The sequence below is a fragment of the Coregonus clupeaformis genome, chromosome 29 (assembly GCF_020615455.1).
Source record: "Coregonus clupeaformis isolate EN_2021a chromosome 29, ASM2061545v1, whole genome shotgun sequence".
Lineage (NCBI taxonomy): Eukaryota > Metazoa > Chordata > Actinopteri > Salmoniformes > Salmonidae > Coregonus > Coregonus clupeaformis.
This window is the reverse complement of record NC_059220.1, coordinates 65,711,601-65,726,722: the sequence shown is the minus strand read 5'-3', so window position 1 is coordinate 65,726,722 and position 15,122 is coordinate 65,711,601. Positions and strand designations below refer to the sequence as shown.

General features: G+C 44.0%; 1 protein-coding gene across 2 annotated transcripts in view; it reads right to left on the bottom strand.

The window, feature by feature from the left end:
- The window catches only part of LOC121544757 (protein Daple), a 97,754-nt gene that overhangs the window by 18,987 nt on the left and 63,645 nt on the right, over positions 1-15,122 (bottom strand). For both annotated transcript variants that reach the window (XM_041854877.2, XM_041854878.2), the window contains 15 exons: positions 14,485-14,568; positions 13,858-13,998; positions 13,461-13,657; positions 13,085-13,166; positions 12,447-12,605; positions 10,868-11,014; positions 10,492-10,636; positions 9,962-10,143; positions 9,326-9,463; positions 8,894-9,169; positions 8,183-8,728; positions 7,807-8,046; positions 4,394-4,521; positions 805-946; positions 395-604 (listed from right to left, as the gene is read on the bottom strand). In XM_041854877.2, the coding sequence (XP_041710811.2) occupies positions 395-604; positions 805-946; positions 4,394-4,521; positions 7,807-8,046; positions 8,183-8,728; positions 8,894-9,169; positions 9,326-9,463; positions 9,962-10,143; positions 10,492-10,636; positions 10,868-11,014; positions 12,447-12,605; positions 13,085-13,166; positions 13,461-13,657; positions 13,858-13,998; positions 14,485-14,568 (2,817 nt within the window). The remainder of the gene's footprint in view (positions 1-394; positions 605-804; positions 947-4,393; positions 4,522-7,806; positions 8,047-8,182; positions 8,729-8,893; positions 9,170-9,325; positions 9,464-9,961; positions 10,144-10,491; positions 10,637-10,867; positions 11,015-12,446; positions 12,606-13,084; positions 13,167-13,460; positions 13,658-13,857; positions 13,999-14,484; positions 14,569-15,122) is intronic.

Sequence of the window (15,122 nt, the reverse complement as noted above, 5' to 3'; positions counted from 1 at the left end):
GCACACACACAATCCATATCTCAATTGTTACAAGGCTTAAAAATCCTTCTTTAACCTGTCTCTTCATCTTTACTGATTGAAGTGGATTTAACAGGTGACATCAATAAGGGACCAGAGCTTTCATTTGGATTCACCTGGTCACTCGATGTCATGGAAAAGGCAGAGGTTCTTAATGTTTTGTACACTCAGTGTATACCATTTGGATAACAGTTTGCCACATGCTTGCATATGCCAGTATGTTTTGACAGATACTGCAGTAGCTGTTTAGCGACTCATGTTCTAAGCATTCACAGCCATTACTTGTCAGAAGCTCAACCAAACATTCAACCCTTGCCTTTAATTCAACCCTATCCTTTATCATCCATTCTATCCATATAGAAAGAACACCACTCACGTTCTTCTCTATGTCGATGAGGCGGTCCTTGAGTTTGAGGAGCTGCGTGGTGGCCTCTCTCGTCTCTGTCTCCCACTTCTCCTCCTCCTGACCCTGGCTGGGCCTGCCCTGGCTCTGACCTGCAGCCTGCTGTGTGGAGCTCTGGGTCTGGGAGTGGGCCTCCTCCTCCTCCTCCTGCCTCTGTCTCAGAGCCTCCACAGTCTTCTTCATCTGATCACAACACAGAGGACAACAGTGTGGGAAAAAAGATTGTAAGTGAACAAATTACCTAAAAGAGAGTAGAAGTAAGAGTGAAAGTGTTTGTTTGTGTGTGTGTCTGTGTGCCAGAGTATGATTAGTAGAGAATGTGTGTGCTCCAAATATGTATGAGTGTGTGTTTGTGTGAATGAGAGAGGTGTATAGGTACGTACAGTGCTGAGTTCAGTGCGTAGCTGCTGGTTGAGACTACTAGACTCCTCTAGTCGAGACTCCAGACCATTAATCTTCTCTTCACGGATGTCCAGAGTCTTCTTCAGCGTTGACTCGATCTTACTCTCCAAGATCTTGTACTTACTGAGACATGCATACAGTATGTCTAAATGTCATATCAAGTCCAATAGAATGTCCCAGACACAAATTACTTCATTGTGATTCAAATTAATCAGCAATGTGGTGCTTTTATTTAGGTGCCATGATCAAACATAATGGAAATTCATGCAGAACGATGCAAATGTACTTATCTATACTAATGAGGCTGAATGAACCATTTATTTTAGCTTATTTCTTCTAATATCAAGAGTGAGAAGTCATGTTTAAAAGTTTTCCAACCATATGACTATGAGGGAAAAACCAGAAAAACCCTAGCCAAGAGGTGGAACACAATATCATCATGAGCGTGCAGTGCACACAAGAGATTACTAAGCGCTGTTAGAATGTAACTCAGGGTAGTGGATTTCTTTGAGGTTAACTGATTAGTGGCAGCTTGGGTGTCATTGAGCACCAATAGCTGGAGAAGGAATGTCTTTGCTTTGTAATCCAACCCCTCTGGGTAACACTACCTTGGGTCTCTAACTCTTACCTTGAGAGGTGCCTTTTAACACATCCTCAGAGACTCGTAAGAAAAACCCTCAAGAAGATGCCCTACTTTGGGGGCAATACAAGTCTTTTAAAAAGTGTCTTATTTCATAGCTTTCCCCCTCAGAAAGGCTGGATTTCAGGAGTGTACAGTACAGCTATTCCCACAGTGCTGCCCTGCTGTGCTCACCTCACCAGACCTGGGGTTCAAATAGTATTAATTTTCTTTCAAATACTTTAGCTGTGCTTGATTGAACTTGACTGGTACAATTGAACCAATGGAATATTCCTAAAAGTGTAAAACCTCACCCATCTGGCACTCCAGGCAGGCTCAATCAAACACTCAAAGAATTTGAAAAAAAGAACACTACTTGAACCCAGGTCTGGTGCTCACTGTGACTGTATGCTACCTCACCCGGCAGGACAAGATTCTAGAACTCCTCTGCTCTCCAGGGAAAATTCCAGAGAAAATGTAACTGCTGCAAGCCACACAAGAAAGGAAACAATCTTTCCCCTGTAAATTTGCCATTCCCCAAACAGTCTCATGAAATTGGTTATAACAGAACACTGCACATGTGCCACTGGAGTTATTCTGACCCCCTTTAGAGAGGAGTATTCAAGGACCTCACACACACAGTTTTGAGTCACACACACACACACATATTCATGCCACCACAGTAGTACCAAAATAAAATATGGAGAAATAAAGCCGGAGAGAAAGAGAGATTATACACTTTCAACACAGGTTTGAACATAAACCCGGACTCACCCACTATACCTGGCACAGGAAGTAGGTAGGAAGGTTGGGAAGCATCCATTAAAGCAAATAACACTGGCTTAACATGAAAAGCCCCTTTACTTTGAGCTTTACAAAAACCAAAATGACCCCTGTTCCTCATCCAAAGTGGACATTGGGAACACATATTTTCACAAGGGGCCAAGAAGCAGTTCAGCACACACACACATGCTATGAATTACAAAATACCTGCTAAAAAATACTCAATACACTCGGTTCCCTTTTAAAAAATATTAAGAAAATGCCTGCAGTATTATGAGGGTAGGGTATTGAGGCCTACTCGTGGTTATGGGTCTGAGACACTGGTAGTGTGGTGGCATACTGGGACAGTGTAGATGTAGTGTAAAGCATTTGGTAGTGTGATGCCAGTCGAAGCTCGCATCCACTACAAGACCATGGTGCTTTGCCTACGGAGCAGCAAGGGGAACTGCCCCTCCCTACCTTCAGGCTATGCTCAAACCCTACATCCCAACTCAAGCACTCCGTTCTGCCGCCTCTGGTCTCTTGGCCGTCCCACCCCTACAGGAGTTAGCTCCCGCTTGGCCCAGTCAAATCTCTTCCCTGTCCTGGCACCCCAATGGTGGAACCATCTTCTGAAAACGTCTGAAACTCTACCTCTTCGAAAAGTATCTTAAATAATACATTAAATAAGACATTAAAAAAGTAAGTTATCACTACGACTGTGATTTGTGGTTGTCTCACCAAGCTATCTTAAGATGAATACATTAACTGTAAGTCGCTTTGGATAAGAGTGTCTGCTAAATGACTAAAATGTAAAAAGACGCATTCTGGTAGATCAGTGGAGGCTCCTCAGAGGATTAAGAGGAGGACCATCCTCAGTGAATTTCATAAAAATAGTAAAAAAAATTTTTTTTTAATTCCTTTTTAGATAACTATACTAAATATAATCACATCACCAAATAATTGATTAAAACACACTATTTTGCAATTAAGGTCTACAATAGCCTCAACAGCACTCTGTAGGGTAGCACCATTGTGTAGCCGGAGGACAGCTAGCTTCCGTTCTCCTCTGGGTACATTGACTTCAATACAAAACCTAGGAGGCTCATGGTTCTCACCCCCTTTCCATAGACTTACACAGTAATTATGACAACTTCCAGAGGATGTCCTCCATCCTATCAGAGCTCTTGCAGCATGAACTGACATGTTGTCCACCCAATCAAAGGATCAGAGAATGAATCTAGTACTGAAAGCATAAGCTATAGCTAGCTAGCACTGCAGTGCATAAAATGGGGTCCTCTGTAGCTCAGCTGGTAGAGCACGGCGCTTGTAACGCCAAGGTAGTGGGTTCGATCCCCTGGACCACCCATACACAAAAATGTATGCACGCATGACTGTAAGTCGCTTTGGATAAAAGCGTCTGCTAAATGGCATATTATTATTATTATGTGATGAGTAGTTGACTCAAAGAGAGAGCAAGACAATAGTTGAAGAATTTTGAACAAATCAATTTCTTCCACTCTACTCAAACACCCTGCTCAAACAGAAGGATGCTACGTTAGCTAGCTGGCTATGACTAAACACCACAACACTGGACCTCTTCCAAGTCAAGGTAAGCTTTTGGTTTTACTAATTTATTGCCACCGGGGCCCACCGGTGCTATGAAAGTGAACTGTGTTAACGTGTGATCAGGGGTGTATTCATTCCGACGATTCTATTGAAAAAAGTTTCTTAAACGGAAGCTAACGGAACAAAACGGGGATAAACATACCTGAATTTGTCCAACAGAAACTCTCGTTTGCAACTGTTGGACTAATGATTACACCCTATATCAGCTAGATGCAGGCAAGAGTGTGCAAGGCGGTCCATGTGTCACCTCAAATTTTTCTCTCTACCTGTGTGCAACTACGTTGTAGACTTTCATTCATAGGCTAGGTTGTAGCAACCTCACGATGGGTATAAGGACAATTCAAGTATCATGTAGTATCCTAAACCTATCGCTGTTACATTGAACTGGGTGAATGGAATATGAATGACAGTCATCCAATTTGCTGTAATAGAAATAAGGCCATGCTCATAAAAAATAAAATCCTCCCTCATCTTAAACGGCACTGACCGCCACTGTGTTAAAATCTGGTAGTGTGATGAGGGAGGATGCATGCTGGTAGATGTAGTGTAAAGCCTCTTACTTGTCTTCACAGCTGTTCTTCTCCTGCAGTAGTTTCTCTCTGTTGAGGCCGATCTTCTCCAGCTCGTTGCTCAGTGTCTCCAACTCGTTCCACTGCTGCTGCACCTTCAGCTTCTCATTCACCAGGTCCTGGACAGGACAGAACACACACAATGAAACCCTGACTCTATTGACCTGTCTACCAAAACAGTTTTAAGGGTCAGACACACAGAGAAATTTGACTGGCGATAGGTACTTAGCACCTCTGTCCAGAGTGTCGGCAGTTAACTTGTCGTTGTTCATATAGAAGAGTTTTACCTCCGATTTGCTTCGTTGAATACTCCGGCCCACAAGGTGGCAGTAGCTTGTTTGGCTTGTGCCTGCTGTAGCTAATGTAAGCTAACTAGCAATAATTTGTAGTAAGCCCTTGTTGATACTAACCACATGGCCACAACTAGATATCTAGCAACATTAAAATGAAATCACAATGATTTGTTTTTGACTGAAGCAGCTGCCTGTTAGCTGTTGAGCATCGGTGGACTAGCTAGCTATGTTGTGCTAAATGGCGATGCTAACCGTTTATCTAACATTAGCTAGCAAGCAAACTGGCAGCATGGGATAGTGAATTAAATGACATCTTCATCATCTTGCTAACGGTAGATAGCTAGCTTGGTAAAGCATTTAGTGTTGTGTGCATTGTGCTGCACCTAACACCCCATTCATTTCATACGAAGTGTGTGTGACTGCCTAGCTCAGTTAGCAAGCTAACATTAGCTAGCTAACTAACGAGCAGGTGCTTATTATCAAACTGAACCATACAGAAAAATCCTTCAAGCACAAAACTCCTTAGCTAGATGTAAAATATGTAAAGATCTGCTCTAGAATGTTGTTTATTATGCAGCTTTATTGTTGTAGTTACAATTCTGATGAAAAAGGGGTGGGAAAAGTGCACTCTTTTTGAAAAATTCTTGTCACTTCTGTCGGCTCCCTTACGAAAAAAGATTGCAGTCAGAGTGCAGTATAACTGCAGTATGCTGCAATTACTGCATCCAAAATACCACAGTCGACTGCAGTTACTGCACTTTAACTGCAGTTTCAAAACCGCAATCTTTTTTTGTAAGGGCTTCCCCAGGTGGAGGTTTGTGCTCTCTGATTGGCTCAAAGTCAAGTTCTCGGCAACTGACGAGCATTGCGATTCTACAAGTAGAAACGTCAGGTTCGTCGGTACCAGGTCTGTATATACGTTTTTTACATTTTATTATTAAATTTGCAAAAATTTCTAAAAACATGTTTTCACTTTGTCATTATGGGGTATTGTGTGTAGATTGATTAAATCGTTGTTTTCCTCATCAATTTTAGAATAAGGTTGTAACGTAACAAAATGTGGAAAAAGGGAAGGGGTCTGAATACTTTCCGAATGCAGTGCATTCAGGAAGAGGGCACTTTTCCCTGTGTAATCCACCCGGGAAACACAGTCCAAAGAGTTCAATTTTGGTTTCATCAGACCAGAGAATCTTGTTTCTCATGGTCTGAGGTACAAATCAATATTACGAAGGTGTTCTTAATGTTTTGTACACTCAGTGTATATCATAGGCTATGTAGCCTATTGGATAACAGCTCAATCATATGGGCTATATTGGGCTTGGGCTCATACAATGTCTTTAATGTATGGCTCATCAGGCTCAGGTAGTGCAGTGGGGGAAAAAAGTATTTAGTCAGCCACCAATTGTGCAAGTTCTCCCACTTAAAAAGATGAGAGAGGCCTGTAATTTTCATCATAGGTACACAGACAAAATTAGAAAAAAAAATCCTGAAAATCACATTGTAGGATTTCTTATGAATTTATTTGCAAATTATGGTGGAAAATAAGTATTTGGTCAATAACAAAAGTTTCTCAATACTTTGTTATATACCCTTTGTTGGCAATGACACAGGTCAAACGTTTTCTGTAAGTCTTCACAAGGTTTTCACACACTGTTGCTGGTATTTTGGCCCATTCCTCCATGCAGATCTCCTCTAGAGCAGTGATGTTTTGGGGCTGTCGCTGGGCAACACGGACTTTCAACTCCCTCCAAAGATTTTCTATGGGGTTGAGATCTGGGACTGGCTAGGCCACTCCAGGACCTTGAAATGCTTCTTACGAAGCCACTCCTTCATTGCCCGGGCGGTGTGTTTGGGATCATTGTCATGCTGAAAGACCCAGCCACATTTCATCTTCAATGCCCTTGCTGATGGAAGGAGGTTTTCACTCAAAATCTCACGATACATGGCCCCATTCATTCTTTCCTTTACACGGATCAGTCGTCCTGGTCCCTTTGCAGAAAAACAGCCCCAAAGCATGACGTTTCCACCCCCATGCTTCACAGTAGTTATGTTGTTCTTTGGATGCAACTCAGCATTCTTTGTCCTCCAAACACGACGAGTTGAGTTTTTACCAAAAAGTTATATTTTGGTTTCATCTGACCATATGACATTCTCCCAATCCTCTTCTGGATCATCCAAATGCACTCTAGCAAACTTCAGATGGGCCTGGACATGTACTGGCTTAAGCAGGGGGACACATCTGGCACTGCAGGATTTGAGTCCCTGGCGGCGTAGTGTGTTACTGATGGTAGGCTTTGTTACTTTGGTCCCAGCTCTCTGCAGGTTATTCACTAGGTCCCCCCGTGTGGTTGTGATCATTTTGACCCCACAGGGTGAGATCTTGCGTGGAGCCCCAGATCGAGGGAGATTATCAGTGGTCTTGTATGTCTTCCATTTCCTAATAATTGCTCCCACAGTTGATTTCTTCAAACCAAGCTGCTTACCTATTGCAGATTCAGTCTTCCCAGCCTGGTGCAGGTCTACAATTTTGTTTCTGGTGTCCTTTGACAGCTCTTTGGTCTTGGCCATAGTGGAGTTTGGAGTGTGACTGTTTGAGGTTGTGGACAGGTGTCTTTTATACTGATAACAAGTTCAAACAGGTGCCATTAATACAGGTAACAAGTGGAGGACAGAGGAGCCTCTTAAAGAAGAAGTTACAGGTCTGTGAGAGCCAGAAATCTTGCTTGTTTGTAGGTGACCAAATACTTATTTTCCACCATAATTTGCAAATAAATTCATAAAAAATCCTACAATGTGATCTTCTGGATTTTTTTTCTCAATTTGTCTGTCATAGTTGACGTGTTCCTATGATGAAAATTACAGGCCTCTCTCATCTTTTTAAGTGGGAGAACTTGCACAATTGGTGGCTGACTAAATACTTTTTTCCCCTACTGTATATTTGAGTGACACATCTGGTTTGGGTGTGAAATACCGGAATACACAGGGAAAAAAGGGATTTATTCTTGGGCTGTAACATTTGTAAAATACATTTGAAAACATTCAACCCTAGTATTGTACACCTATCACTTCAACCTTCTGTACATTATCCTCCAACCTCTTCCCCATACATACCTCTCGGAGTGTGGCCAGGGTCCTCTTGTCAATGGTGGCCTGTTTCTGCAACTCCTTGTTCTCCCTCTCCAGCTGTTTGACCTTCCCAGCCACCTCCTTTAACCTCTCCAGCTCCTTCTCCTTGGTGATGCCCTCCTTCTCCAAGGAGGCCAACTTTAGAGCGCTCTCCTCCAGCACCCCCCCCTTCACTTCCAGCTGCTGCCACAACCTCCGCGCCTCCTTCTCCAGCTGCTTCCTCTCCTTAAAATCAATAAAATTCAGTTCAATTCAGTGTATATACATTTGTATTATCCCATCAGGGAAATTCATTGTGCAGCTAGAAGTGCATAATACTCAACAACTACAGTATACATGTAACATACACACACAGACGTACCTTCTCTGACTGGCCCAGCTCCTGTTCCAGCCCCCTCTTCTCCTTCTCCACCGCCTCCAGGCATTTCCCCGCCAGGCGCACCTCCTCCAGCTCCCGTCTCAGCCCCCCAGTCTCTGTCTCTGCCTGCTTCAGCTCCCTCACCAGCCCCTGGATCTTAGTGGAGCTGTTGTTCAGGCTCTGCTGGAGCCTCTGGTTCTCCTGGCCCAGGCTGCTGACGCTCAGCTCCAGCCGCTCCGCCCTCTTCCCCTGGGACCGCAGCGCCTCCACGGAGTGGGTCAGATCCTCCCTCTCCCTCTCCAGCTCCCCGTTCTCTTGTTGGAGCTGGGCCAGGCGCACGGCGGCTGGCCGGAGGGACTCCACGGTGCGGCGGAGCTCCAGGTTCTCCTCGTCCAAGAGGCTGTGGTCATTCTCCAGCGTGGCGAGGCGCAGGCTCACGTTCTGGGCCGTATCCGCCTGCTTCTTCAGCCTCCGGTTGTCCTGCTCCAGGCTGGTGTTGTCTCTCTCCAGGGCCTCAGCCCTGTCACATGTGATCTTCAGGGAGGCCACCTACATTTACATTTACAGTTCAGTCATGTTGCAATGATTGTGATATGTAGTTGTTTTAACTACCTAAGTTGAATGCACTGATTGCAACTCACAATCACTGCAAGTAAAACATTTTTCAAAAATAACTGCAAATAATCGGCAAAACAAGTACAAGACCTGCCTCACCTCTCTTTGCAGCTGCTCCTTGCTCCTCTCCAGACGTGTTTTATCCCTCTCCAGCTCCTCCCCCCTCTCCCTCAGTGTCTCCAGCTCCTTGGTGGCCTGCCTGCCCTGGGCCTCTAGCCGGGCCAGCTTGGACCCTGTGTCGGTGATGGTCTGGTGGAGGACGTGGTTCTCGGTCTCCACCTCCCTGACTTGGGCCTCGCTGTCGATCTGGGCGCGCTGACGCAGGGAGTACACCGCCTGGCTCAGGTGCTCCTTCTCCTGCTCCAGCTCGGAGATCTGGGGAACACATAAAGACAGTCAGGTGGGATAACGAGGACGTAAGAGGGACCACTGATGACAACGTGACACAGACACGGTTAGGACCCTGAAGTTTTCCTCCGGGCCATGAAATGGTGCATTTAGCATGTGTAAAGGTAGTAGTACAGTTTGTACCTGTCTGTTCTTGTCTGCCTGCAGTGTCTCCACAGTCTTCTCCAGTTCCTGCTTGTCTTTGAGAAGGTCTTCTCCCAAACCCTCCATGTCCTGGGTGGTCTGCTTCTCCTGGTCCAGCAGGGTCTGCATACGCTCCAGCTATAGAAGAAACAGCAGACACAAAATGGATGAATCATGATAGAAACCACAGACACTAAATTGATTAAATTCATCAATCATCATAAATATGAAAGCACAATATGTCAGAAGTATGTGTGAGAGATATGTACATTCAAAACATTCCCACCGGTGCTGGGACAATGACAAATACGATGAATAGAGAAAGAAAGATTGCACTCAGTATATGCTGCTCTGCTCCCACCTGCATTCTTTAATTTAACTGCACTACAATACATACTGCAATGCATTCTGCTGACTATCTATATAGGGCATATGTGGGAACAGCATATTATGCCACAACACACAGACTGCCATTCTATAAAGCATGTGGGACCAGCATAAAGTACTGTCTGCATGCTTCCTTTCTGTATTCAAGGGAAGTGCGTCCATCTGTGTGCGTCAGAGTTGGTGATTTTGCATGTATGAGAATCTGTCTGTGTGTGAGTATGTGTGCAAATCAGTGCATGTGTACAGTACCTTCTTGCTGAGGCCCTGGTTCTCTCTCTCCAACTCCATGGCGTGTGGCCGGCCCTCCTCCTGACTTTGTGAAGCCTCTCTGAGCTCCTGGATGGTGCTCTTCAGACCCTGGTTCTCCTTCTCCAGCTTCAGCAGACGGCTCGATGCAGACTCGTTCAGCTCAAACACAAACGACTTGCGCGCTGCACGGGGGGAGAGGGGTGCTTGTTCAGTTCTGTTTGTGAATACATTTTCTCCTATTTAAAAAACTGTCTAGTATCTTGTATTTGGAGATGTTCTGTGCATGTGATCATGGTAGTGGCACACTGTGTAGGTTTGTATACAGTGTGTTGACAGAGGAGTGAGCACTGCTTTGTGATTAATGTAAAACTTAGCCAGATGCCATCACAGAGTGAAATATTATCTTCAACACTACGGCCAAAATATATAAAGTCTGTATTTTCAGCCCTTTTGCGTCCAAAATCTCCATCAACAGCTAATGGAAGAGGATTAATATGAGCTCAATGTAATGTGTGTGTGTGTGTCCTTACTGTCATTTTTGTCGCTGTTCTTGGCCAGCTGCTCCAGTTCCCAGCCCAGGTGGGCAGACTCGTTCATGCTCTGTTTCTGAGAGATCTCCAGCAGCATGTTCTCTTCTATCAACTCCTCCAGGCGCATCTTATCTGTGTCCCGGTCCTGAGGAGGGACAGCAGAGTGGGTCAGACACACACAACAGTGCACACACATACCCTTTTCACACTATTGTGCCAACCCTGACCATATTGTGTTAGTGTTCAGATACTTTCTTGTTACATCTTCTTTTCCAGCAATTATGGTGGATGTGTAACTCAGTTTTGTCAAAAGGGTAAAGACATACACAGACCGCGTGATCCAGTCATTGATAGACACCGGGTTCAATTTTCTCACCATCTCCACGTCGTGTAGTTTGGAGCGCAGCTGCAGGTTCTCCTTCTCCAGCTCATGTAGTTTGTCACAGCGCTCCCTGGAGGCTCCCAGCTGTTCCTCCAGCAGGGTTCTGGTCTCCATCAGAGTGGCGTTATCTTCTCTCAGCTCCTGTAGACACATATAATACAGACAGACACACAGTGAGATGGAGACAGATGGACATATACAGCGTGTTTGAGGGGATCGGCCTGAGCAAGACGCTGTGCAGATTTGCTAATCTTGATCACATAATGAGTAGTTAATTGGGGATGCAAGGTGATTTGTAGATCAGTGATTCCACTGCAATGTAGTCAATCTCAAAAACGCACACAGTAAGATGGAGAGTGTGAAATATAATGAGTCAGAGGCTGAGATGGAGACAGAGGGACATAGTGATTCAGCGGCCTGCCACTGACAGCTGTGGAGACCCGTGCCTGGACAAACCCATAAAACCCTGGGCCTGGTCATTCTGCTGATCAGGAGATGCCACTGTTCCCCTGTGAAAGAGACAGCAGGGGTTGTAGTCAATGTTGTAGTACTGATTTGACCCAGAAACATGAAAGACGTGCTGCTAAGGATCATGGTTCTTATGGGTCTTAATGTGCGCCACCAATCCCCTCATCCTGTACTCAGAGTGTGTCTAATGCGTCTTGACAGATGAGATTGGCTAAACATGTGGATGTGTGTTGACAGATGAGATTGGCTAAACATGTGGATGTGTGTTGACAGATGAGATTGGCTAAACATGTGGATGTGTGTTGACAGATGAGATTGGCTAAACATGTGGATGTGTGTTGACAGATGAGATTGGCTAAACATGTGGATGTGTGTTGACAGATGAGATTGGCTAAACATGTGGATGTGTGTTGACAGATGAGATTGGCTAAACATGTGGATGTGTGTTGACAGATGAGATTGGCTAAACATGTGGATGTGTGTTGACAGATGAGATTGGCTAAACATGTGGATGTGTGTTGACAGATGAGATTGGCTAAACATGTGGATGTGTGTTGACAGTTGAGATTGGCTAAACATGTGGATGTGTGTTGACAGATGAGATTGGCTAAACATGTGGATGTGTTTTGACAGGTGAGATTGGCTAAACATGTGGATGTGTGTTGACAGATGAGATTGGCTAAACATGTGGATGTGTGTTGACAGTTGAGATTGGCTAAACATGTGGATGTGTGTTGACAGATGAGATTGGCTAAACATGTGGATGTGTTTTGACAGATGAGATTGGCTAAACATGTGGATGTGTGTTGACAGATGAGATTGGCTAAACATGTGGATGTGTGTTGACAGGTGAGATTGGCTAAACATGTGGATGTGTGTTGACAGGTGAGAAAAATGTGTTGTCCCTTTCAAACAAAGGCGCATGAACAGTGGACTACGCTGAAGATATTTGATACTTTATTAAAACCAATTCGTTTTGTCAAATTCCTTCACCAGGTTATTTTCCTTTAATGTACAGTATTATTTGATTTCAAGTGTCATTCAATTGATGGTGAGTCACAACATTTATTCAATTCAATTAAATGAAATGTTCAGTGTGAATCACCTCGACTCGTGTCTTGTAGAAGTGGACGTCGTGTAGCCTCTCCATGCAGCGGCTCAACTCTGTGTCCAGTCTGTCCACCTTGGCTGCCTTCTCCCTTAGAGCGTCCACTTCATCCCTGTACGCACGCACTGACCGCGCCTCTGCAAGTAACTGCATGTTCTGCACAGGTCACAAACACACACTATGGAGCTGGACTCCGCAGGGCACACAAACAACACTATGGACTACATGTGATCTGCAGTGAGGTTATGACAAAATGAAATCTTTCTATTTTAGAATGTGCTGGTCTCATGGGAATATCTTAAAATGGTACTGGCTTTTGTAATATGACAGCAGCTAAAACCTTGCCCTACTGTGAATATTCTGAAGACAGAATAAATATTCTATGCTTTCTAGCATGTAATTTGTGGTCAAGATTTGAAATGTCTGGGAACCATTTTTCCTGACTGGAAAAAGAGGGGAAAGTTGGGTCTCAGTGCATGTTTGTGAGTAAGAGAAACTGTGGGAGAGAGTAAGAGGGAAAGAAACAGAGGGAGAATGTGAGGGGGAGATAAACAAGCAGAGAGAGTGAGGGGAAGAGAGAGGGGGAGAGTGTGAGGGGGACACATGAAAGCCAAAGTGAAAGAGGAAATCTGCACCTCCTGCTTGAGTTTCTGCATCTCTAGATCCAGCCTCTCCACCTCATGTTTGGTATCCACCAGCTGCTCAGCCTTCTCCTCCCTGGGAGAGACACAGCACACATTTGGTTGGCAAATCAATTTGTTCAGACATAACATGTTGACATATCTACATTGTAATTAGAGAGGGCTTCTAGTAATACTGAAGCTAAAATCTTGGAAAATAATTTGTCTAAATAAAATATATGAAATGCTAAAATCTTTATTCTAGCCTCAAGCACATCTTGGAAATACTTTGTCTCAATAAAATAAATATATTAAATGCCAAAATATCCCTAAATCTAGCCTCTAGCATCTAACTGTAGCCTGCCATGGTAGAGATTTCCTTGTGACTCACAGTTCCTGTCGCGAGCGTCTCAGTTTGGCTTTAGTGTCAGCCAGCTCCACAGCCAGATGCTGCCGGTCCTCTTTGGACAGCCAGGAGATAGGTCCGCCCAGGCCTAGGTCGGTCCTCTCAGGGTTGGGGTCACCCAGGTGGTTAGAGGGCTGCTGGGACTGGAGGTAGTCCCTCTCCTGGGTCAGCTCCACGATCGCCTGGAGGAGGGTGGAGAAGAACACTGTCAGTCTATTGGCTGTGTGTAAAAAGAACACAAATCAAGTCTGAATGACAGACATAAATCCATTAGGTACATATCATGTACAGATGTATTTTTTACTTTTAAAGGTATTGTGAGTAATACAGTTGATTTTAAAAGTTGTAATTGGGTGTGTTTCAGACTGTCTTTGATACCAACCTCTGCACATTCATCTCTTTCATCTATGAGTTTGCGGAGGTGCAGGGCCATGTTCCTGGACAGGGGGTCCAGCTCCTCAGGGGGCATGTCTGGCAACTCCAGCCACTGCAGGTCCAACACATTCTCCTGGTTATGGGTCACCTGAAGGGGTAGACAGACAATATAACTACAAAGCGCTATCTCGTATTTCTGCAGCTGTGCAGTGCAACATATTGTCTAAATAAATATATTACTGTAGCCCTAGAAATAAGACTTGAATGTGCCAGTATATGATGACTCACAGTACATAATGTGAGAAAAAGATCCACTATAAAAAAGTGGATTGACATGCATGAACATGAACATTGTCTAAATGTCAATAGAAATGCCATACTGTGGGAGTGTAGGCCTAGGATTAATACCTGTTTGTGTCTTTACTTTATTAGATACATTTGACAGGGACAGTGCACATAAATCAATATTTCTGTAAATGTGCCAGATTTAGCCAGACGCCTAATTTTAATCTGTATTTTCTAGTGTATCTGAAGATAATGTGAGAAGAATAATCACTATATTAAAGGAAGGGCTAATGCGCATGAACATGTGTGCCTGCTTTGACGTGCACACACCTACACCTGCACTACTCACCTCTTGAATGTGGGAGACGATGGCTGCCTGCTTCTCGAGGTCAAGCAGTTTGATCTTCTCAATGATCTCTTCTTTCCTCTCACACTGCAGAGAGAGAAACAATGACATACCTCTATTAGATACCTATAGACATTTACATTTACGTCATTTAGCAGACGCTCTTATCCAGAGCGACTTACAAATAGGTGCATTCACCTTTTATTTTTATTTTTTATTTTATTATTATTATTATTATTATTATTTTTTTTGGGGGGTTGGAGTAAAGGGGGGGGTAGAAGGATTACTTTATCCTATCCCAGGTATTCCTTAAAGAGGTGGGGTTTCAAATGTCAAATGTCTCCGGAAGGTGGTGAGTGACTCTATAGGTACTATAAACTATCAGGAACATATTCTGATTGACTTGGTTTTCACATTCTCTACTGAACACAAAAACTGGGTGTTTGAATGGTCATAATTACACATAAACCAGATGAAAAGAAGGTTTTAAATCTTATAGAAATACTGTATAGGGTAACATGGAGGACCTGAGGCAGCACGTATCTAATTGTCAGCTTAGGGCTTGTTGTTGGACTCTGGAAATTACAATTCAATGGAGAGAAGAAAAAAAACAGGATTAGGCCAATTATAAGAGGCATAGA